A 24,590-nucleotide genomic window follows, 5' to 3' on the forward strand; every position below is an offset into this window, starting at 1 on the left:
TATCTCCGGTGCGACTCGTGGCAACATCATTTTACTGAGTCTACCTTTTAATTCATATTTAATTAAACTACTCCTTTTTAAATCGTTTTCAAAAGAAACATTAAACATCTAATAGTTAAATCATATTGCAAAAGCAGGTGCGCTGGTTCTACTTTTCTTGGAAATGTTGTGGTGTTTTGTGGTGGAAAGCTGAGCGGATTTAGAATAATGTAGATAGGATATAAATGTTTTTACAATAAATACAACATTTTGAAGTTTGCATTCAATTCCTACTCCCTTTTGCACACAACAAGCTTCCACTCCCCGCTGTCACAAGGGGATTCATTACATGTTACCATGTGTTTGTGGATCAACAGAACCCCTGTCACAAGGGGATTCATTACATGTTACCATGTGTTTGTGGATCAACAGAACCCCTGTCACAAGGGGATTCATTACATGTTACCATGTGTTTGTGGATCAACAGAACCCCTGTCACAAGGGGATTCATTACATGTTACCATGTGTTTGTGGATCAACAGAACCCCTGTCACAAGGGGATTCATTACATGTTACCATGTGTTTGTGGATCAACAGAACCCCTGTCACAAGGGGATTCATTACATGTTACCATGTGTTTGTGGATCAACAGAACTGCTGTCACAAGGGGATTCATGGCTTATTTAAGAAGAAATCATCAACCCTGTTACTTTATTTGACACTTATTAGGCTTTTGTTATAGTCAATTCTTTATTTAACCTCTTGAGATGGGAAAACACCTTGTTTATGAAGGCGAATATGTGCTATTTATGACAAAATCTAAAAAATGTTTTACCAAGTTACACTTTTCAATAGGCACCGAATTGGTGGAACGACCCAGATGCTGGGCGGAGAGAGAAGCATTCAAGTATTTCAGACTAGAACACCGGCCTCTAATTTACCTTAGGATGCAGGAATGACAGGCCAATGTTTAGAGAGTTTGAAGCTGCCATTATTACATGGTTTAAACTGTTCAGACTAGAACACCGGCCTCTATTTTCGGCGTCATGCTACGGTGTTTCACATTCTGCATCAGTGATCAGAATAGAGGCTGCAGTTCTGTCATACGTCCACCAGAGGAGGACAAAGTACCACCAATAATGACTCAGGATATACATACATTAAAGCAGGCACAGTTTGGCGCCAGTCAGACCACTGGTTTCAGTCCCACCTAGTCTCGCCGGGCCATCCTTCCGTACTAACCCAGAAAAAACTGATGGTTTCATGTCTAGTATCTCTAGTTATCAGAGTCATTCACCAGGGACGTGTTCTAGATCTGACACTGAGTTACAGGCAGTGATGTGTTGCTTCCTTACTCCCCCAGTACACACCGGCTTCCCCACCTCCTCCTCCTCCCCTCCTCTTCCCCTTATTTAATGAAGAGGTTATTTTGTCTCCTCTCAGAACTGTGTGGGGAGAGGAGGGGGGGGGGGGGGGGGTAAGATACCTAATCATTATGTTGTCCCTATGTAGAACTAGTATAGGATATTAAACTCCAGTTATGGTTTGATGGAGGTAGAATATGAGTCAGTGATAAAGACAGGGCTTCATGTGGAGCAACGAGAGTAGCTGGTGATTGGTTAACTGCAAAGTCCCCGCCCTCTGTTCCTCCCTGGCTTGGTGATTGGTTAACTGTAGAGACCCCTCCCTCTAGTCCTCCCTGTCTGTCTCCTTATAGGTGGGTTCTGCAGCCTCTCCTCTCCTCACACTCCAACCCTGCTCATCTCTCAGCTGGACAGTAAGGGCCGTTCACACCACACACTGACAACATGCTGGGGACACTCTGCACTCTCATCACTGCTCTAACATGTAAGGAGTCTGACTTCCTGGAGGTTTTACTTCCTGTTTTATTAATAATGAGTCTGTATGTTTCTCTTTACTACATGTCATCTTCTTATTTCCCAGGTGTCAGTGGTGTGACTGTGGTGACACAGAAGCCTCCTGTTGTGACAGTGAGGAAAGGAGACACGGCCACCATGGACTGTAACCTGGGGACTGTTCAAGATAGTGGTGCTAAATGGTATAAACAGGTTCCAGGAGGAGTTCCTCAGTATGTGATAAGGTTCTACCATGGTAATAGTGCTCCTACCTATGGCTCTGGTTTCTCCTCTCCTAAATTCACATCTAATCATCAGTCTAAATCAGATTATCGTTTGATTATTAATTCTGTGGAGGAGACAGACTCAGCAGTGTATTACTGTCAGACATATGATGCCTCTGTTAAAGAGTACGTATCACAGTGATATACACCATGACAAAAACCTCCTCACCAAACACACTCACTTCTGCTTTCAGATGTTCTGAATATAGACACTAACTGAATGTCAAGTCATCCTGAACCAGTGTGTCTGCAGTAGGAGAACATTCCATGCTTGTGTTTTACACAAAACCCTTCACACATTTACTAGAATGTTGTCATTAACAATTACACCTAGTTGTCCCAAAGCATGAATGATAAAGTGATATTCCAGAAGGTTCAGTCCTAACAGAAGACTCCATGTATCAGACAACCTCCATGATAGTCAGTCCCCTGGTTTACAGTAGAGACATATTACATCAACAGTCATTTAGTGATGTACTGTTAGTTCAGAACCCCACTATCAGTTCCAGATATTATTCTCATTATGTTATTATCTATACTATGACATGCTAATTTCAGTAAACTAACCAACACAACTCACATGAAACTAAATACTGCTCTTTTTAGTGTAACCAAAATGATCCCATATAGTTTGTTATACCAATCTAATATATATATTTTTGATAGTTGAATAGTTACAGTATGTTACGAATCCCTTTGGCCCGGCAGTCTAGGGGGGATGGTAACGAGACCCGTAACATAACTCATGCAAATTATGAAAAAGTAAGTGAGAACGAAATAACTAAATTAACATCAAACACTCATGGTTTATTTTTAACACGCGGTAAAGGAGGGCAGGAAAAGGAGCTGAGTTGGACCGAAGGAAAGAAACAAATATCCCAAAACACCCCTAAGCTAGTCTAGCCTACTTCAATACAGCTAACTAACTAACTAACCAAAAATACAGCGGGTGGTCCACCCAGTTCTAACTAGTGTTCTTAGACAAAGTATACCTACAGGGTGTGTATGCCCATGGGCGACTTGTCTTGGTACCCCCTTTTCCCACCATCAAACAAACAGTCAAACACCATAACAAAACAATACTCACAGAGTAACAGACTAAGTGACATGTAGTTGCAAACCACAAGCGATCTAGAGAGAGATTGCATGACATAGAGATCGAGCTCCAGAGAAAACAACTGACGGGGTTTTTAAACCTAGGGAAAGGGAATGTGATTGGGTAAGAGAAAAGGAGCAGGTGTCTTCTGATTAGCGACTGATTGGTGACTGATTGGGGAATGATGATTGCCACCTGTGAGGGGAGAAGGAGAGAAAAGAAATACACACACAGGATACACACACACAGGATACCTGTATCCATAACACAATCATTTAAATTGATCAGAAGTCCATCATTACAGAAGCTGATAGGCTTAGATATAGAGGCCCCTCCCTCTGTTCCTCCCTGTCTGTCTCCTTATAGGTGGGTCCTGCAGCCTCTCCTCTCCTCACACTCCAACCCTGCTCATCTCTCAGCTGGACAGTAAGGGCCGTTCACACCACACACTGACAACATGCTGGGGACACTCTGCACTCTCATCACTGCTCTAACATGTATGGAGTCTGACTTCCTGGAGGTTTTACTTCCTGTTTTATTAATAATGAGTCTGTATGTTTCTTTTTACTACATGTCTTCTTATTTCCCAGGTGTCAGTGGTGTGACTGTGGTGACATAGAAGCCTCCTGTTGTGACAGTGAGGAAAGGAGAGAAGGCCACTCTGGACTGTAACCTGGGGACTGTTGATAATAGAGACGGCCACTATGGACTGTAACCTGGGGACTGTTGATAATAGAGACGACCACTCTGGACTGTAACCTGGGGACTGTTGATAATAGAGAAGGCCTCTCTGGACTGTAACCTGGGGACTGTTGATAATAGAGACGGCCACTATGGACTGTAACCTGGGAACTGTTGATAATAGAGACGACCTCTCTGGACTGTAACCTGGGGACTGTTGATAATAGAGACGGACACTATGGACTGTAACCTGGGGACTGTTGATAATAGAGACGGCCACTCTGGACTGTAACCTGGGGACTGTTGATAATAGAGACGGCCACTATGGACTGTAACCTGGGGACTGTTGATAATAGAGACGACCACTCTGGACTGTAACCTGGGAACTGTTGATAATAGAGACGGCCACTCTGGACTGTAACCTGGGGACTGTTGATAATAGAGACGACCACTCTGGACTGTAACCTGGGGACTGTTGATAATAGAGACGGACACTATGGACTGTAACCTGGGGACTGTTGATAATAGTGCCCGTTGGTATAAACAGGTTCCAGGAGGAGTCCCTCAGTATGTGATAAGGTTCTACCATGGTGATAGTGCTCCTACCTATGGTTCTGATTTCTCCTCTCCTAAATTCTCATCTAATCAGTCTAAATCAGATTATCATTTTGTTTTTCATCATGTGGAGGAGGCAGACTCAGCAGTGTATTATTGTAAGACCTGAGACAGCTCTGTTAAGGAATACGTATCACAGTGATATACACCATGACAAAAACCTCCTCACCAAATACACTCACTTCTGCTCTATGTGTGGCAGTGGGGTGAACTCTAAGAAACATCAGTTGATGAGTGATTATTATAACAATATATACATGACACAATGGGAGATCTGGAAATGGAAGAACCATCCATCCCTACATGTCAACAAGATTATAAGAAGACATTGTCTGAAAGGAAATGAATGTTGTCTTTCTTGTTGTGATCATCACCATCATCATCATCATCATCATCATCATCATCATCATCATCATCATCATCATCATCATCATATCATCATCCTCACCACCATCATCATCCTCACCACCATCATCATCATCATACCATCCTCATCATCATTTAATCATCTTCCTCTACATCAGCATCATCATCATCATATCATCATCATGTCATCATATCATCATCCTCATCATCACATCATCTTCCTCTACATCAGCATCATCATCATCCTCATCATCATATCATCATAATCATCATCATACCATCATCATCATCAAGTCAAGACTGCATCATATGGATAGTAATTTAACTGATGGATTTGTATATATTAAGGCAGCAGCTAATCTTCCTGGCAGCCGGATAAATTAAGGCAGTTATACAATTTTAAAAACATTACAAAACATTCATAACATATTTCCCTGTAACGGCAGATTTCTTCCTCTTCGTCTGAAGAGGAGGTGTAGCAGGGATCGGACCAAGATGCAGCGTAGTAATTGTCCATGTTTTAATATAATCAACTGAACATGACACAAATACAAAATAACAAAGTAATCCTAACCGAAAACAGTCCCGTGTGGCACAAACACTGACACAGGAAACAAACACCCACAAACCAACAGTGAAAACAGGCTACCTAAATATGGTTCCCAATCAGAGACAATGAAAAACACCTGCCTCTGATTGAGAACCATATCAGGCCAAATGACAAACCTAAACATAGAAACACAGAACATAGACTACTCACCCCAACTCACGCCCTGACCAACTAACTAAAGAAAAAAACAAAGGAAATAAAGGTCAGAACGTGACAGTATCCCCCCCAAGGTGCGGACTCCGGCCGCAAAACCTGAACCTATAGGAGAGGATCTGGGTGGGCATCTGTCCGCGGTGGCGGCTCTGGCGCTGGACGTGGCCCCCACTCCACCATAGTCAATACCCGCTTCCGTGGCCTCCTAGGAACGGGGACCCTTCTAAATGGCCCCACTGGACTGAGGGGCATATCTGGACTGAGGGGCAGCTCCGGACTGAGGGGTAGCTCCGGACTGAGGGGCAGCTCCGGACTGAGGGGCAGCTCCGGACTGAGGGGCAGCTCCGGACTGAGGGGCAGCTCCGGACTGAAAGGCAGCTCCGGACTGAGGGATAGCTCCGGACTGAAAGGCATCTCCGGACTGACGGGTAGCTCCGGACTGACGGGCAGCTCCGGACTGAGGGGTAGCTCAGGACTGAGGGGCAGCTCCGGACTGAAAGGCAGCTCCGGACTGAAAGGCAGCTCATGACTGACTGCCGGCTCTGGCAGCTCCTGACTGGCGGCCGGCTCTGGCAGCTCCTGGCTGGCTGGCTGCTCTGGCGGCTACTGGCTGGCGAGCGGCTCTGGCGGCTCCTGGCTGACTGGCGGCTCTGGCGGCTTAGGACAGACTGGCGGCTCTTGCGGCTCAGGACAGACTGGCGGCTCTTGCGGCTCAGGACAGACTGGTGGCTCTTGCGGCTCAGGACAGACTGGCGGCTCTTGCGGCTCAGGACAGACTGGCGGCTCTTGCGGCTCAGGACAGACTGGCGGCTCTTGCGGCTCAGGACAGACGGGAGACTCTTGCGGCTCAGGACAGACGGGAGACTCTGGCGGCTCAGGACAGACGGGCGGCTCTTGCGACTCAGGACAGACGGGCAGCTCAGATGGCGCTGGGCAGACGGGCAGCTCAGACGGCGCTGGGCAGACGGGCAGCGCGGGCGGCGCTGGACAGATGGCAGACTCTGGCCTACTGAGGCGCACTGTAGGCCTGGTGCGTGTTGCCGGAACTGGTGGTACCGGACTGTTGCCATGTACACCGGCCCGAGGAGATGCACTGGAGACAAGATGCGTTGAGCCGGCTTCATGGCACCTGGCTCGATGCCCACTTTAGCCCGGCCGATACGAGGAGCTGGAATGTATCGCACCGGGCTAAGCACGCGTACTGGGGACACCGTGCGCTCCACCGCATAACACGGTGCCTGACCAGTACGACGCCCTCTCTCTCCACGGTAAGCACAGGGTTTTGGCGCAGGTCTCCTACCTGTACTCGCCACACTCCCCGTGTTCCCCCCCCAAGACATTTTTGGGGCTGACTCTCGGGCTTCCAACCGCGCCGCCGTGATGCCTCCTCATACCAGCGCCTCTCTGCCTTCGCTGCCTCCAACTCTGCCCTGGGACGGCGATATTCCTCTGGCTGAGTCCAGGGTCCTTTGCCGTCCAGAATCTCCTCCCAAGTTCATGAATCCTGTGTCTCTTGCCGCTGCTGCTGCTGTCCTCTACCACGCTGATTGGTCCTTGGTTGGTGGGTGTTTCCGTAACGGCAGATTTCCTCTTCAGACGAAGAGGAGGTGTAGCAGGGATCGGACCAAGACGCAGCATAGTAATTGTCCATGTTTTAATATAATCAACTGAACATGACACAAATACAAAATAACAAAGTAATCCTAACCCGAAAACAGTCCCGTGTGGCACAAACACTGACACAGGAAACAAACACCCACAAACCAACAGTGAAAACAGGCTACCTAAATATGTCTCCCAATCAGAGACAATGAAAACACCTGCCTCTGATTGAGAACCATATCAGGCCAAATGACAAACCTAAACATAGAAACACAGAACATAGACTACCCACCCCAACTCACGCCCTGACCAACTAACTAAAGAAAGAAACAAAGGAAATAAAGGTCAGAATGTGACATTCACGACACACTGTGTGCCCTCAGTCCCCTACTCCACTACCACATATCTACAACACACTGTGTGCCCTCAGTCCCCTACTCCACTACCACATATCTACAACACACTGTGTGCCCTCAGTCCCCTACTCCACTACCACATATCTACAACACACTGTGTGCCCTCAGTCCCCTACTCCACTACCACATATCTACAACACACTGTGTGCCCTCAGTCCCCTACTCCACTACCACATATCTACAACACACTGTGTGCCCTCAGTCCCCTACTCCACTACCACATATCTACAACACACTGTGTGCCCTCAGTCCCCTACTCCACTACCACATATCTACAACACACTGTGTGCCCTCAGTCCCCTACTCCACTACCACATATCTACAACACACTGTGTGCCCTCAGTCCCCTACTCCACTACCACATATCTACAACACACTGTGTGCCCTCAGTCCCCTACTCCACTACCACATATCTACAACACACTGTGTGCCCTCAGTCCCCTACTCCACTACCACATATCTACAACACAAAAATCCATGTGTATGTGTGTGTATAGTGCGTATGTTATCCTGTGTGTGTGTGCATGTCTGTGCCTATGTTTTTGTTGCTTCACATATACATTATCTGTTATCTGTTTTTTAAATCTGATTCTGCTGCTTGCATCAGTTACCTGATGTGGAATAGAGTTCCATGTAGCCATGGCTCTACATAAAACTGTGTACCTCCCATAGTCTGTTCTGGACTTGAGGATTGTGAAGAGACCTCTGTTGGTATGTCTTGTGGGGTATGCATGGGTGTCTGAGCTGTGTGCTAGTCGTTTAAACAGACAGCTCGGTGCTTTCAACATGTCAATACCTCTCACAAATGTGACCGACCGCCTTGAGACGGTCTTATGTTGAAAAACTTGAAATTGTGTTTTTTTACATTGGATAAAAGCAGAGACACAGAGCTACAAAATGGTATATCATACACTACATTTGAGGAACTATGGGGAAGTAATTCTGCTTTGAAAGTTGATAAACCTCTCTTTTAAATTGCATATTCAACAACTTACAAAAAAATTGAAGCTGAAATTGGGTTTTTATTTTAGGAATAAGGCCTGTTTTTCAATTGAAGCCAGAAGGAGGCTAGTATCAGCTCCATTTATGCCTTTACTGGACTATGGGGATATTTTATATATGAATGCTTCCGCTCAGTGTTTGAGATCAATTGACACTCTTTACCATGGCACTTTGAGATTTATTTTAAACTGCAAAACCCTTACGCACCACTGCACTTTGTATACCAGGGTTGGCTGGCCTTCTCTAGTCACTCGTAGGCTCAGTCACTGGTATACTTTTATTTACAAAGCCATTTTGGGTTTACTACCTTTTTATTTGGGCATTTTTATTGTTCAGAAATGTGGTGGGTACTCTCTTCGTTCGCTAGACTTTATCCTGCTAACTGTTCCAAATGTCCGAACTGAATTTGGTAAAAGGTCTTTTATGTACTCTGCGCCATCGCCTTGGAACACCTTACAAAATAATTTTAAACTGGAAGAACTTGTCCCGATTGGTGTTTTTAAATCACTGATGAATGATTTTGAGGCTGATTCCCTGACCTGTCAATGTTTTTAATTTGCTGTTTTTGATTTTGTTATACTCTTGTGAATTCAATGGTTTTTACTAGATTACCTGTAGTTTTTCATGTTGTCTGTCTGTAATTTTTGTAATGACTTGGTGCTGCCTATCTTGGCCAGGACGCTCTTGAAAAATAGATTTTAAATCTCAATGAGCCCTTCCTGGTTAAATAAAGGTTAAATAAATAAATAAATAAAAAACCTGTAACCTCACTTTTGAGAAAATGGCCTTTGAATGTTATGGTTCCAACTGGAGAGCTCTTCTTTGTCTACACCCATTCAGCATCGTTCACACCCTCTTTAGCCCCCACCCAAACTCTGACCATTTTACTCACCATAGCAGAGCTGGTTAGGCTGTTTTCATGTTATCCAGATCATTGGTGACTGTAACTGTGCTGCTGGCAACAATTTAATTACGCTTTTTGCCACAGTTTACTGACACCGGCCATATTTAACGTGTGTTTAGCGTTCGTAATTTCCTCTGTTATTTTGCACTCTGGCGAGAGCGCTCTGACATCAATCACCCGAAAAAGTTACTTGCATACTGGAGTCTTTTGTTAAGACTTGTAGCTAGCTAGCTAAACAATGAACCATAATCCCAACTCATGACCTTAGTACCATGCATGAATCTGCAAGTAGGTTCAACCAGGTTCAATGTTAGCTAGCTTACATTAGGCTATAACTAGCCAAGCAAATGGCTCTGAGATACAAATAATAAAATCATACAAGTAATGTTAGCTAGCGAGCCAGCCAGCTAACATTAGCTAGCAAACACTACACTTGAACTTAAAATGAAACCACTTTCTGTCAAAATTAGAAACGTGTAATATCTGAAAATGTAGCTAGCTAAACTATCTTACCCGTATACATCATGGATGGACACGATTCCTGCCGGATGCCATGGTTGCACTTAGTTTGAAGATGTAATCCGGAGACAGGGTTTTTCTCCATCTCCTTTGCTATCATACTCGAATTCCACTGATTTCAAAACTCGGTCCTCCAGAAAGTGGAGAGCAACACTTATGCAGTTTTACCACGCAACATATTTTTAAAAAGCCTCGTTAGACAGGATTACAGGATTACCTAGACAGAAGCGTGCTATATGCAGACCAATCCAAACTCATCTCTGGCATGTACAGCCCACTCATTATCTCAGCCAATCATGGTTAGCGGGAAGGTTGCTCACTTTTTCTGTGGCTAAACCAACTAGACTTGTAATTTAACAATTGTATTTGTATTTACAGATGGCATACAAGTTTGTTATTAAGGCACATGAAAGTTCACATGTTCGAGAAGGCATTTCTGCCCCCCCAAAAAAACATAAGTGAAGCAGTGACTCGCGACATAAACCTAGTTTCCTGAAACGGGTCACAAATATTGAAGTCAATCTCTCCTCCACTTTGAGCCAGGAGAGATTGACATGCATATTATTAATATTAGCTCTCAGTGTACATCCAAGGGCCAGCTGTTCTGCCCTGTTTTCCTAAGTCCCTCTTTGTGGCACCTGACCACACGACTGAACAGTAGTCCAGGTGCGACAAACCTAGAACCTGTAGGACCTGCCTTGTTGATAGTGCTGTTAAGAAGGTAGAGCAGCGCTTTACTATGGACAGACTTCTCCCCATTTTAGCTACTGTTGCATCAGTATGTTTTGACCATGACAGTTTACAATCCAGGGTTACACCAAGCAGTTTAGTCACCTCAACTTGCTCAATTTCCACATGATTTATTACAAGATTTAGTTGAGGTTTAGGGTTTAGTGAATGATTTGTCCCAAATAGAATGCTTTTAGTTTTAGAAATATTTAGGACTAACTTATTCCTTGTCACCCACTCTGAAACCAACTGCGGCTCATTAACTTCTCTGCGCTACGAATCCCGTTAGTGGGATCACCCGCTGAATTGCAGGGCGCCAAATTCAAAAATATTCCTAAAAGTATTTATAATCATGCAATCACAAGTGAAATATACCAAAACACAGCTTAGCTTGCTGTTAATCTGCCTATGGTGTCAGATTTTGAAAATATATTTTACAGCGAAAGAAATCCAAGCTTTTGTGAATGTAGCTTTCAATGCTACATCAGCTAGCCCCAAATTTGCATGGTCACGAAAGTGTGAAAAGCAATAAAATAAATCGCTTACCTTAGATAATCTTCGGACGTTTCCACTCACATTATTTGTTAGGGAGTATGTATGAGGGTAGAAAGGAATGCCTGTGTGTCTCTAAAGAAAACAAAATGGATCAGTGACCTATGGTTGAAACACTAAGCTATAACTCTGTGGAGATAAGATAAGGAAATAATGCAGATATGGTGTGTAAGGTATGTGCTTGAGTGTGTTGGAATGAACTTTTGATCAACTTTGTCCTCGTCGGAGGGGGAGGGACTCTATAGCGCTGTTTGTGATATATAATGTGAGATACATTGTTTTTGGACAGAGATCTCTCTCGAGAATAAACACTATTGATTAATTTGGACATGGGTCTATGTCTATTTTATGCAAATAAGGATCTTACATATTCTTAGAAACGGACAGAGTGTTTGCTTTGTATAATTAAATTGGTTAATGAACATATAGGGAACAGATTCCTTCAACAATTAGAGAGGCTTCCATTAAAGAACACCCTCTGTGTTCTGTTAGACAAGTAACTCTTTATCCACAATAAAGCAGGGGGTGCAAAGCCATTACACATACATTTTTCCAGCAGCAGACTATGATCAATCATGTCAAAACCCGCACGGAAGTCTAACTAAACAGCCCCACAATATTTTTTGCATCAATTTCTCTTAGCCAATCATCAGTCAGTCCTTCCTTATAAGCGTGCTGAAAGTCTGTTGTCAATTTGTTGACTGTAAAAAAGCATTGTATTTAGTAAAACACAATTTTTTCCAAAACTTTACTAAGGATTGGTAACAGGCTGATTGGTCGGTTATTTAAGCCAGTAAAGGGGGCTTTACTATTCTTAGGTAGCGGAATGACTTTTTATTGCCTCCACGCCTGAGAGTACACACTTTATAGTAGGCTTAAATTGAAGATATGGCAAATAGGAGTGGCGGGCCCAGTTGTCAGACTCCGGTGGCATGTCATTATTGATAGACAACAATAATTTTTTCACCTCTTCCACATTCACTTTACGGAATTCAAAACTACTATGCTTGTCTTTCATAATTTGTTCAGATATACTTGTATGTGTTGTGTCTGTTTAGCGGAGCGACACAGGGGAACCCAAGAGCAGACTCAGACGCGGAAACAGGGATGAATGAAACAAGGTATTTATTGTAACACAGGGAGATATGGAGTGCAGATCCGGGGAAGCTCGGATGAGTTGTAGGAAACCAGATGTGGAGGCTGAGGTTGAAGTGAGCTGGGTTGGAACAGGGTAAACCGGTCAGGAGGTGAATCCAAGGGAGTGGTGGTGTGGTAAATCCAGAACAGGGTAGCAGGGTGGTGAGATGTGGAACAGGAGACAGGAGCCAGAGTCAGAGCGGCAAAACTGTAGTATTTCTAGAGATCTTGATTATGGAACGGGTTGCAGCTGGTTGGGATCTGCTCTGACTCCAGCACACCTGTCTCCAACCACACAATCACACAGAGAGGGAGAGGGAGAGAGAGTGTACTGGGGGAGTGGCTGCAGGTCAAGAAGACACCGGATGAACACAAGAGGGCGTAGCAGGAGCAGATGTGACAGCGTCAGCATCTGTTGCTGGCATATCATGCCTAAGTTTGCTAATCTTGCCAGTGAAAAAATCATTAAAGTCGTTGGCAATATCAGTGTGTTTTGTGATGAATGAGCCATCTGATTTAAAGCACGATGGAGCTGAGTTTGCCTTTTTTACCAACATTTCATCAAATCAAATCAAATTTTATTAGTCACATACACGTGTTTAGCAGATGTCATTGAGGGCGTAGCAAAATGCTTGTGTTTCTAGCTCCAACAGTGCAGTAATATCTAACAATTTCACAACAATAAACACAATACACACAAATCTAAAGTAAAGGAATGCAATTAAGAATATATAAATATTTGGGCAAGCAGTGTCAGAGCGGTATAGACTAAGATACAGTAGAATAGGATAGGATACAGTATATACACATGAGATGAGTAATGCAAAATATGTAAACATTATATTGAAGGTGCTCCAAAGCTTTTACTACTGTTCTTTATGTAATTTATCTTTGTTTCATAGTCTAGTTTCTTCTCCTTTTTATTCAGTTTAGTCACATGATAACTACATTTGCAGTACATTTGCCAATCCGTTGTGCAGCCAGACTTATTTACCATTCCTTTTGCCTTATCTCTCTCAACCATACAATTTTTTAATTCCTCATACAATCCACGGGGATCTAACAGTTTTTACAGTCATTTTCTTAATGGGTGCATGCTAATTAGTAACTAGGATAAGCAATTTCATAAATGTGTCAGGGTGCTGCGTCTGTTTGCTCCTCATTACACACCCCAGACAAACAAATATTCTTTACATCAATAACATAGGAATCCCTACAAAACTATAGCAGCTTCCCACCAGAATGGGCTTTAGGTGAGGCAGATGAACCTGAAGCCATACAACACTATTTGACATGATATCCTCTCTAATCTTTACAGGAATGTGGTTCTGAATATAAACAGCAACACCTCCACCACTGGCATTTCTGTCTTTTCTGTACATGTTATAACCTTGTATTGCTACCACTGTATCATCAAAGGTATTATCTAAGTAGGTTTCAGAGATAGTCCGAATACAAATGTCATCTGATACTAGCAAGTTATTCATTTCATGAACTTTGTTTCTTAAGCTACATTAAACATGGGCTATTTTGAGCAGTTTTCTGAGATGCTTGCATGTTTTCATTGCTTTACTGGGAAGCTTAGCAGAAGTAGATATTCTCTTGTTATTTGTATTAGTGCAAGGTGAGCTGCACACAGTGGACTTCCTACTAAAAGCTACACTCACTGAGCTGCAATATTCACATACTGTAGCCAGTTGTGAAGAGAAAGAATCCTGCTAAAGATTTTTTTTAGTTAACTAGACAAGTCAGTTTTAAGAACATATGCTTATTTACATTGACAACCTAGCAACAGTGGGCTAACTTCCTTGTTCAGGGGCAGAGCGACAGATTTTTACCTTGTCAGCTCAGGGATTTGATCTAGCAACCTTTCAGATACTGGCCCTAACCACTAGACTACCTGCCACCCCTTAAAATGTTCAAAAGGACCAGACACCAACAGCAGAATATGATGCTATACTATATAATGTTACTTCATAGACAGAAACTGTTAAAAAAGTCTGACATGTTTGTAGAGAGAGTGAAGCTCTGTCTGAATGGGATGTTTCAGTTCCTGTCCTCTCAGTAGAGAGAGTGAAGCTTTGTCTGAATGGGATGTTTCAGTTCCTGTCCTCTGAGTAGAGAGAGTGAAGCTCTGTCTAAATGGGATGTTTCAGTTCCTGTCCTCTCAGTAGAGAGAGTGAGGAGGTTTTTGTACAGCCGTGTATACAAATTGAATCACTGTGGTATTCGGACAAGGAACTAAGCTCATTGTTACTGGTGAGTACCCTTTCTTTTAACCTTATATTTTTCTTTTCAAGGGTTTCTTGTAATACATAATAGTTCATGGAGTCACGTATTTAACATTATATTCTTATTTCATATATATTTAGTGTAAATAACCTACTTTGTGGACTGATTATCAAGAGTCATGGACACCATGTGACAGCTTCATAGCCTACAGTATATCTGTAGTTGTTGATTTCACATTTAAACTTAAAAAATGTAATGGACTATTTGACCATGTAGGTTACTGCTGTCACTTGACAACACTACTCATTTATAATGTCTCATACAATAACAATATATTTACTCAGAGGTAGATTTAAATGTGAAGTCTACATAAAGTTGTATGAACCCTTTAATATGTTGGTCCCACATTATATTAATTAATGATAAAACCATGTATATGGTAGTTACACACAATGTTGCTACATGATTCATTACATTACAGTTGGTAACTCTGTTTGCTGGTTGACTAGTAGTAGGATATATGTTTGATTGTATCCCTCATTCAGCACATCTGACTACTTGATTATGTTAAAACTTAGAGATCTGAACTCATTATCCACTTGCACAGGAATCTGCTTTACCTCTGAAAAGTCACACATGGAGAGTTACTTAGAAAGTCAAGCTACAAACAGACATATGAGTAATATGTAACTATAGAATTACATGGTTTTAGTGCCTTTTCATTTATGAGCCCAACATGTTCATTGTTTGTAGCCTTTGAGAAAATGTTATATTTTTTATTCTACAGTATAATCACACAACCCTGTTTCATTCTACTAACATATCAAATGATTTAGTGTAATATTTATTCTGCTCATTCCATTGGTCCAGGCTCTACCCTCCCTCCGCCTGTCTTGACCATCTTCCCTCCGTCCAGCGATGAGTTGAAGTCCAGCAAAGTCACCCTGGTGTGTCTGGCCAGTCAGATGGCCATGGTCTACGCCGATGTCAGCTGGACCGCGGGAGGGAATCCGGTCACCGGCGGCATCGCTACGAGTGGCCCGGTGCCGCAAGCCGACAAGACGTTCCAACTCAGCAGCTGTCTGACCGTTGACACGTCAGAATGGAACCAGGACAAAGTGTTCTCATGTAAAGTCACCGCGGGCTCCAAGTTCGCTGAGAAAGACATCAAGAAGTCTGTATGCAGCACTGAATAGCCTGAGAACCATTGTAATGTCCAGTTGATTTTCTACATCACTTTTCAATATATTGTTAATGCATTAGAAGTTTAACCTGCATATATACATTATGTTCCATAAAAGATAAATAGCTAATCACACTGATATCATAGGCTATATGATAAGTAGACTTTTTATATTTGAAATGGGTTGCTTTGTAGATGTATAATAGAGGAATAGTTAGAGCTTTGCTGTATTGTGGATATTCAATAAAGAACATTCTAAAGAACAAGTGTTTGTATTTGAGCATGTTGATGAACATCAGTGTTAGCAGCTCTAAATGAGGGGGAGTTTAACTGAACTCAAATAGATCAGCCTGCTCTCTGACTTTAGTCCAGATCCAGAAATAGTTGATCTAGATATCCAGGATGTAGAGCAGGTTTACTGTAATGTTAATGAATAACCAGAGATGGACCAGAGGTTTAAATTACAACTTCACATTGTTGAGAACCTTCATTACTGTGATATGATTGTATTATAAGATCATTCTGAAAGTATATATTTAATAATCTATTTAAAATAGTGATTTGAAAAGGCAACTTGATTATTTCCTAGGCAATATTTGCTTTTACTTTTCACTGTATGAAGAATTAAAACAACAGTACAGTAACATGATAAATTCAATATATTCATAGTTTATATTCAATAGTGTTATAAACGTACGTCTTACTATAATGTACAATAACATTTTACTCATGAATCTTTTCTCTCCGTACATCTTTGCCAGCAGGGGGAAAAACAAGAGATATAATATTATAATATGCTTCCACCTTGTGGCTCAAACAGTTGTATTTCATTATAGTTGTATTTCATTGTAATCATTTCCAGACTAAATCCATCACGCAGTTTCAAATCATTCACAAATGACGTTATGGAAAGTTAGTGTACAATATCTCTGTTGTCAGTACAAAGCTCTGCTCAGTTCTGTGTTGGTCTGGTTCAGAGAGGAGTGTAGTGATGTAGTTGAGACTAAATCAGTCTAACTAAGGTTTAGGGACCCTCCTTCCTCTAGTACTAGTGGATGGGTGTAGTAGTAGAGAGACTATATCAGTCTAACTAAGGTTTAGGGACCCTCCTTCCTCTAGTACTAGTGGATGGGTGTAGTAGTAGAGAGACTATATCAGTCTAACTAAGGTTTAGGGACCCTCCTTCCTCTAGTACTAGTGGATGGGTGTAGTAGTAGAGAGACTATATCAGTCTAACTAAGGTTTAGGGACCCTCCTTCCTCTAGTACTAGTGGATGGGTGTAGTAGTAGAGAGACTATATCATTCTAACTAAGATTTAGGGACCCTCCTTCCTCTAGTCCTCATGAACCCTTGTCCTGTTCCATTTTCTCTCTCTGTGTCCTCATCTGGTTCCTGACATCTGTCCTCGGTCGTGCCCTCACTCAGTCTGGTCTTGTTCACATTGGGGAGAATCCTAACTTGCAGTTCAGTCACATTGTCATTTAGTCTCCCATTGGCACCAATGCATGACTAAGTAAAGATTCACCTTAATTGGAAGTTAGGATTCACCCCATTGTGCCTCAGTGATCAGAATAGAGTCTGCAGTTCTGTCAACGTACAGCAGAGGAGGACATAGGACCACCAATAATGACTGAGGAAAGATCTACATGTACTTTACAACAGGAACAGCTGTCTGTAGACCACTGGTTTCAGTCCCACCCAAAGACCAGCTGATAGTTTCATGTCTACTGTCTCTAGTTATCAGAGTCATTCACCAGGGACGTGTTCTAGCTCTGACACTGAGTTACAGGCAGTGATGTGTTGTTCCCTTTCTCACCCGGCACACACCTGCTTCCCCTCCTCCTCTCCTTATTTATAGCTTCATGCAAATTAAGAGGTTATTTTATCTCCTCTCAGAACTGTGTGGGGGGAGGGGGGGGGTGGGGGGGTCTGCAGGTGACCAGAGGAGTGGACTGAAACTGAAAATGTGTCCCAAATGGCACTATGTTCCCTTTATAGTGCACTACTTTTGACAAAGGCCCATTGGGTTCTGGTCAACAGTAGTGCACTATAAAGGGAATAGGGAGACATCCTGAGTACCTCATAATTATGTTGGTCTTGTGTAGAACTAGTAAAGGATAATAAACTCCAGTTATGGTTTGATGGAGGTAGGAGATTAGATACCTCATCATTATGTTGTCCCTGTGTAGAACTAGTACAGGATATTAAACTCCAGTTATGGTTTGATGGAGGTAGAATATTAGTCAGTGAAGAAGACAGGGCCTCATGTAGAGCAATGAGAATAGCTGGTGATTGGTTAACTTTAGAGGCCCCTCCCTCTAGTCCTCCCTGTCTGTCTCCTTATAGGTGGGTCCTGCAGCCTCTCCTCTCCTTACACTCCAACCCTGCTCATCTCTCAGCTGGACAGTAAGGGCCGTTCACACCACACACTGACAACATGCTGGGGACACTCTGCACTCTCATCACTGCTCTAACATGTATGTTTTCATTAACGTTTTTATTTTTAACTTTTAGTCATACTTTGTATATTTACATATATATGTCTCATGGTGATTGTGATGTGTCAACAGGTGTTCATGGTGTCATTGTGTTGACCCAGAAGCCGTCTGTCCATTCCAAAACCACAGGGGAGGAGGTCACTATGGACTGTAACATTGGCAGATTTGATGCAAACTATGTCCATTGGTATAAACAGCTTCCTGGTGGGGTTCCTCAATATGTTCTGAGCTTTATTGACGATGACAGTCCTAAATATTATGGGCCAGGTTTCTCCTCTAGTCGGTTCAACTCTGAATCCACCTCAGACTTAGATTATCAGATCATCATTAAACAGGTAGAGGCAGGAGACTCAGCAGTGTATTACTGTCAGACGTATGATGATTCTGCTGAAGCGGTCGTATCACAGTGATTTACACAATGACAAAAACCTCTGACTGCAACACTTCTCCTTTTTGACTGAAAGAGGGACAAGCCATTAATCAGATGTGTCAGTTCAAGTGAGTCAGTGATTATTGATTACAATGAGATAAAGGATCATTCAAAGACATTGTCTGAACATCATCATCAAGTCAAAACTGCATCATCTGGATATTGCATTAACTGATGGATTCAAAAGGACCAGAGACCAACAGCAGAATATGATGCTATTCTATATACTGTTACTTCATAGAGAGGAACTCTAGAAAAACCTGACATGTTTGTAGAGAGAGTAAAGCTCTGTCTGAATGGATGTTTCAGTTCCTGTCCTCTCAGTAGAGAGCGTGAAGCTCTGTCTGAATGGGATGTTTCAGTTCCTGTCCTCTCAGTAGAGAGAGTGAAGCTCTGTCTAAATGGGATGTTTCAGTTCCTGTCCTCTCAGTGGAGAGAGTGAAGCTCTGTCTGAATGGGATGTTTCAGTTCCTGTCCTCTCAGTAGAGAGAGTGAAGCTCTGTCTAAATGGGATGTTTCAGTTCCTGTCCTCTCAGTAGAGAGATTGAAGCTCTGTCTAAATGGGATGTTTCAGTTCCTGTCCTCTCAATAGAGAGAGTGAAGCTCTGTCTGACTGGATGTTTCAGTTCCTGTCCTCTAAGTAGAGAGAGTGAAGCTCTGTCTGAATGGGATGTTTCAGTTCCTGTCCTCTCAGTAGAGAGAGTGAAGCTCTGTCTGAATGGGATGTTTCAGTTCCTGTCCTCTCAGTAGAGAGAGTGAAGCTCTATCTAAATGGGATGTTTCAGTTCCTGTCCTCTCAGTAGAGAGATTGAAGCTCTGTCTAAATGGGATGTTTCAGTTCCTGTCCTCTCAGTAGAGAGAGTGAAGCTCTGTCTGAATGGGATGTTTCATTTCCTGTCCTCTCAATAGAGAGAGTGAAGCTCTGTCTGAATGGATGTTTCAGTTCCTGTCCTCTCAGTAGAGAGAGTGAAGCTCTGTCTGAATGGGATGTTTCAGTTCCTGTCCTCTCAGTAGAGAGAGTGAAGCTCTGTCTGAATGGGATGTTTCCGTTCCTGTCCTCTCAGTAGAGAGAGTGAAGCTCTGTCTGAATGGGATGTTTCAGTTGCTGTCCTCTCAGTAGAGAGAGTGAAGCTCTGCCTGAATGGAATGTTTCAGTTCCCGTCCTCTCAGTAGATAGAGTGAAGCTCTGTCTAAATGGGATGTTTCAGTTCCTGTCCTCTCAGTAGAGATAGTGAAGCTCTGTCTAAATGGAATGTTTCAGTTCCTGTCCTCTCAGTAGAGAGAGTGAAGCTCTGTCTGAATGGGATGTTTCAGTTCCTGTCCTTTCAGTAGAGAGAGTGAAGCTCTGTCTGAATGGGATGTTTCAGTTCCTGTCCTCTCAGTAGAGAGAGTGAAGCTCTGTCTAAATGGGATGTTTCAGTTCCTGTCCTCTCAGTAGAGAGATTTAAGCTCTGTCTAAATGGGATGTTTCAGTTCCTGTCCTCTCAGTAGAGAGAGTGAAGCTCTGTCTGAATGGGATCTTTCAGTTCCTGTCCTCTCAATAGAGAGAGTGAAGCTCTGTCTGAATGGATGTTTCAGTTCCTGTCCTCTCAGTAGAGAGAGTGAAGCTCTGTCTGAATGGGATGTTTCAGTTCCTGTCCTCTCAGTAGAGAGAGTGAAGCTCTGTCTAAATGGGATGTTTCAGTTCCTGTCCTCTCAGTAGAGAGAGTGAAGCTCTGTCTGAATGGGATGTTTCAGTTCCTGTCCTCTCAGTAGAGAGAGTGAAGCTCTGTCTAAATGGGATGTTTCAGTTCCTGTCCTCTCAGTAGAGAGATTGAAGCTCTGTCTAAATGGGATGTTTCAGTTCCTGTCCTCTCAGTAGAGAGAGTGAAGCTCTGTCTGAATGGGATGTTTCATTTCCTGTCCTCTCAATAGAGAGAGTGAAGCTCTGTCTGACTGGATGTTTCAGTTCCTGTCCTCTAAGTAGAGAGAGTGAAGCTCTGTCTGAATGGGATGTTTCAGTTCCTGTCCTCTCAGTAGAGAGAGTGAAGCTCTGTCTGAATGGGATGTTTCAGTTCCTGTCCTCTCAGTAGAGAGAGTGAAGCTCTGCCTGAATGGAATGTTTCAGTTCCCGTCCTCTCAGTAGATAGAGTGAAGCTCTGTCTGAATGGGATGTTTCAGTTCCTGTCCTCTCAGTAGAGATAGAGAAGCTCTGTCTAAATGGGATGTTTCAGTTCCTGTCCTCTCAGTAGAGAGAGTGAAGCTCTGTCTGAATGGGATGTTTCATTTCCTGTCCTCTCAGTAGAGAGAGTGAAGCTCTGTCTAAATGGGATGTTTCATTTCCTGTCCTCTCAGTTGTGAGAGTGAAGCTCTGTCTGAATGGGATGTTTCAGTTCCTGTCCTCTCAGTAGAGAGAGTGAAGCTCTGTCTGAATGGGATGTTTCAGTTCCTGTCCTCTCAGTAGAGAGAGTGAAGCTATGTCTAAATGGGATGTTTCAGTTCCTGTCCTCTCAGTAGAGAGATTTAAGCTCTGTCTAAATGGGATGTTTCAGTTCCTGTCCTCTCAGTAGAGAGAGTGAAGCTCTGTCTGAATGGGATCTTTCAGTTCCTGTCCTCTCAATAGAGAGAGTGAAGCTCTATCTGAATGGATGTTTCAGTTCCTGTCCTCTCAGTAGAGAGAGTGAAGCTCTGTCTGAATGGGATGTTTCAGTTCCTGTCCTCTCAGTAGAGAGAGTGAAGCTCTGTCTAAATGGGATGTTTCAGTACCTGTCCTCTCAGTAGAGAGAGTGAAGCTCTGTCTGAATGGGATGTTTCAGTTCCTGTCCTCTCAGTAGAGAGAGTGAAGCTCTGTCTAAATGGGATGTTTCAGTTCCTGTCCTCTCAGTAGAGAGATTGAAGCTCTGTCTAAATGGGATGTTTCAGTTCCTGTCCTCTCAGTAGAGAGAGTGAAGCTCTGTCTGAATGGGATGTTTCATTTCTTGTCCTCTCAATAGAGAGAGTGAAGCTCTGTCTGAATGGATGTTTCAGTTCCTGTCCTCTCAGTAGAGAGAGTGAAGCTCTGTCTGAATGGGATGTTTCAGTTCCTGTCCTCTCAGTAGAGAGAGTGAAGCTCTGTCTAAATGGGATGTTTCAGTTCCTGTCCTCTCAGTAGAGAGAATGAAGCTCTGTCTAAATGGGATGTTTCATTTCCTGTCCTCTCAGTTGTGAGAGTGAAGCTCTGTCTGAATGGGATGTTTCAGTTCCTGTCCTCTCAATAGAGAGAGTGAAGCTCTGTCTGAATGGGATGTTTCAGTTCCTGTCCTCTCAGTAGTGAGAGTGACGCTCTGTCTGAATGGGATGTTTCAGTTCCTGTCCTCTCAATAGAGAGAGTGAAGCTCTGTCTGAATGGATGTTTCAGTTCCTGTCCTCTCAGTAGAGAGAGTGAAGCTCTGTCTAAATGGGATTTTTCAGTTCCTGTCCTCTCAGTAGAGAGAATGAAGCTCTGTCTAAATGGGATGTTTCAGTTCCTGTCCTCTCAGTTGTGAGAGTGAAGCTCTGTCTGAATGGGATGTTTCAGTTCCTGTCCTCTCAGTAGAGAGAGTGAAGCTCTGTCTGAATGGGATGTTTCAGTTCCTGTCCTCTCAATAGAGAGAGTGAAGCTCTGTCTGAATGGGATGTTTCAGGTCCTGTCCTCTCAGTAGAGAGAGTGAAGCTCTGTCTGAATGGGATGTTTCAGTTCCTGTCCTCTCAGTAGTGAGAGTGAAGCTCTGTCTGAATGGGATGTTTCAGTTCCTGTCCTCTCAGTAGTGAGAGTGAAGCTCTGTCTGAATGGGATGTTTCAGTTCCTGTCCTCTCAGTATTGAGAGTGAAGCTGTCTGAATGGGATGTTTCAGTTCCTGTCCTCTCAGTATTGAGAGTGAAGCTGTCTGAATGGGATGTTTCAGTTCCTGTCCTCTCAGTAGAGAGAGTGGGGAGGTTATTGTACGGCTGTGTATACAAACTGAATCAATGTGGTATTCGGACCAGGAACCAAGCTCATTGTTACTGGTGAGTTCCCTTTATTTTAACCTTATATGTTTTTTTAAAATGAGTTTTTGTACTACATAATAGTTAATAAAGTTAAAGTACTTAACATGATATTATTTTTTCATATATATTTAGTGTAAATAACCTACTTTGTGGACTGATTATCAAGAGTCATGGACACCATGTGACATCTTCATAGCCTACAGTATATCTGTAGTTGTTGATTTCACATTTAAACTTAAGAAACGTGATGGACTATTTGACCATGTAGGTTACTGCTGTCACTTGACAAAACTACTCATTTATAATGTCTCATACAATAATAATATATTTACTCAGAGGTAGATTTGAATGTGAAGTCTACATAAAGTTGTATGAACCTTTAAAATGTTTGTCCCATGTTATATTAATAATGATAAAACCATGTATATGGTAGTTAAACACAATGTTGCTACATGATTCATTACATTGCAGGCTACTACATTACAGTTGGTAACTCTGTTTGCTGGTTGACTAGTAGTAGGATATATGTTTGATTGTATCCCTCATTCAGAACATCTGACTACTTGATTATGTTTAAACTTAGAGATCTGAACTCATTATCCACTTGCACAGAAATCTGCTTTACCTCTGAAAAGTCACACATGGAGAGTTACTTAGAAAGCTAAGCTACAAACAGAGATATGAGTAATATGTAACAATAGAATTACATGGTGTTAGTGCCTTTTCATTTGAGCCCAACATGATAATTGTTTGTAGTCTTTGAGAAAACGTTATATTTTTTATTCTACAGTATAATCACACAACCCTGTTTCATTCTACTAACATATCAAATGATTTAGTGTAATATTTATTCTGCTCATTCCATTGGTCCAGGCTCTACCCTCCCTCCGCCTGTCTTGACCATCTTCCCTCCGTCCAGCGATGAGTTGAAGTCCAGCAAAGTCACCCTGGTGTGTCTGGCCAGTCAGATGGCCATGGGCTACGCTGATGTCAGCTGGACAGCGGGAGGGAATCCGGTCACCGGCGGCATCGCTACGAGTGGCCCGGTGCCGCAAGCCGACAAGACGTTCCAACTCAGCAGCTGTCTGACCGTTGACACGTCAGAATGGAACCAGGACAAAGTGTTCTCATGTAAAGTCACCGCGGGCTCCAAGTTCGCTGAGAAAGACATCAAGAAGTCTGAATGCAGCACTGAATAGCCTGAGAACCATTGTAATGTCCAGTTGATTTTCTACATCACTTTTCAAGATATTGTTAATGCATTAGAAGTTTAACCTGCATATATACATTATGTTCCATAAAAGATAAATAGCTAATCACACTGATATCATAGGCTATATGATAAGTAGACTTTTTATATTTGAAATGGGTTGCTTTGCAGATGTATAATAGAGGAATAGTTAGAGCTTTGCTGTATTGTGGATATTAAATAAAGAACATTCTAAAGAAGAAGTGTTTGTATTTGAGCATGTTGATGAACATCAGTGTTAGCAGCACTAAATGAGGGTGAATCTGGAGAATTATTGTTTAAATTGAACCAAGACAGAAGAGCCCAGAATCCTTACCAGGTTTATTATCATAAGAAGGATTCTGACCAACCAGAGATGACCTAACAGTTGACTGTGCTCTAGTATTAACATTATATGTTGGACTCAGTATCATTTCAGCATTATTACAACTGTATAGGTCTGGTCTTCACTAAGTCTCCCATTGACATCCATCCATGACTAAGTAAACACTCAGTGAGGTCCTTTATCT

General features: G+C 42.7%; 2 protein-coding genes across 2 annotated transcripts; both read left to right on the forward strand.

Annotated features, from left to right (window-relative positions):
* Positions 1-1,683: 1,683 nt before the first annotated feature.
* Positions 1,684-16,372, forward strand: LOC129831572 (immunoglobulin lambda-1 light chain-like). The gene is made up of 4 exons (XM_055894929.1): positions 1,684-1,827; positions 1,924-2,249; positions 14,727-14,760; positions 15,604-16,372. The coding sequence occupies exons 1-4, from the start codon at positions 1,788-1,790 to the stop codon at positions 15,927-15,929; spliced, it is 726 nt and encodes a 241-aa protein (XP_055750904.1). The 5' UTR covers positions 1,684-1,787; the 3' UTR covers positions 15,930-16,372.
* A 1,907-nt stretch (positions 16,373-18,279) lies between these two features.
* LOC129831582 (immunoglobulin lambda-1 light chain-like) lies at positions 18,280-24,293 on the forward strand. Its single transcript, XM_055894937.1, has 4 exons — positions 18,280-18,394; positions 18,488-18,809; positions 22,813-22,850; positions 23,706-24,293. Exons 1-4 carry the CDS (start codon positions 18,355-18,357, stop codon positions 24,029-24,031), a joined length of 726 nt encoding a protein of 241 aa, XP_055750912.1. The 5' UTR covers positions 18,280-18,354; the 3' UTR covers positions 24,032-24,293.
* Positions 24,294-24,590: the final 297 nt, after the last annotated feature.

This window comes from Salvelinus fontinalis, chromosome 2 (assembly GCF_029448725.1).
Source record: "Salvelinus fontinalis isolate EN_2023a chromosome 2, ASM2944872v1, whole genome shotgun sequence".
NCBI lineage: Eukaryota > Metazoa > Chordata > Actinopteri > Salmoniformes > Salmonidae > Salvelinus > Salvelinus fontinalis.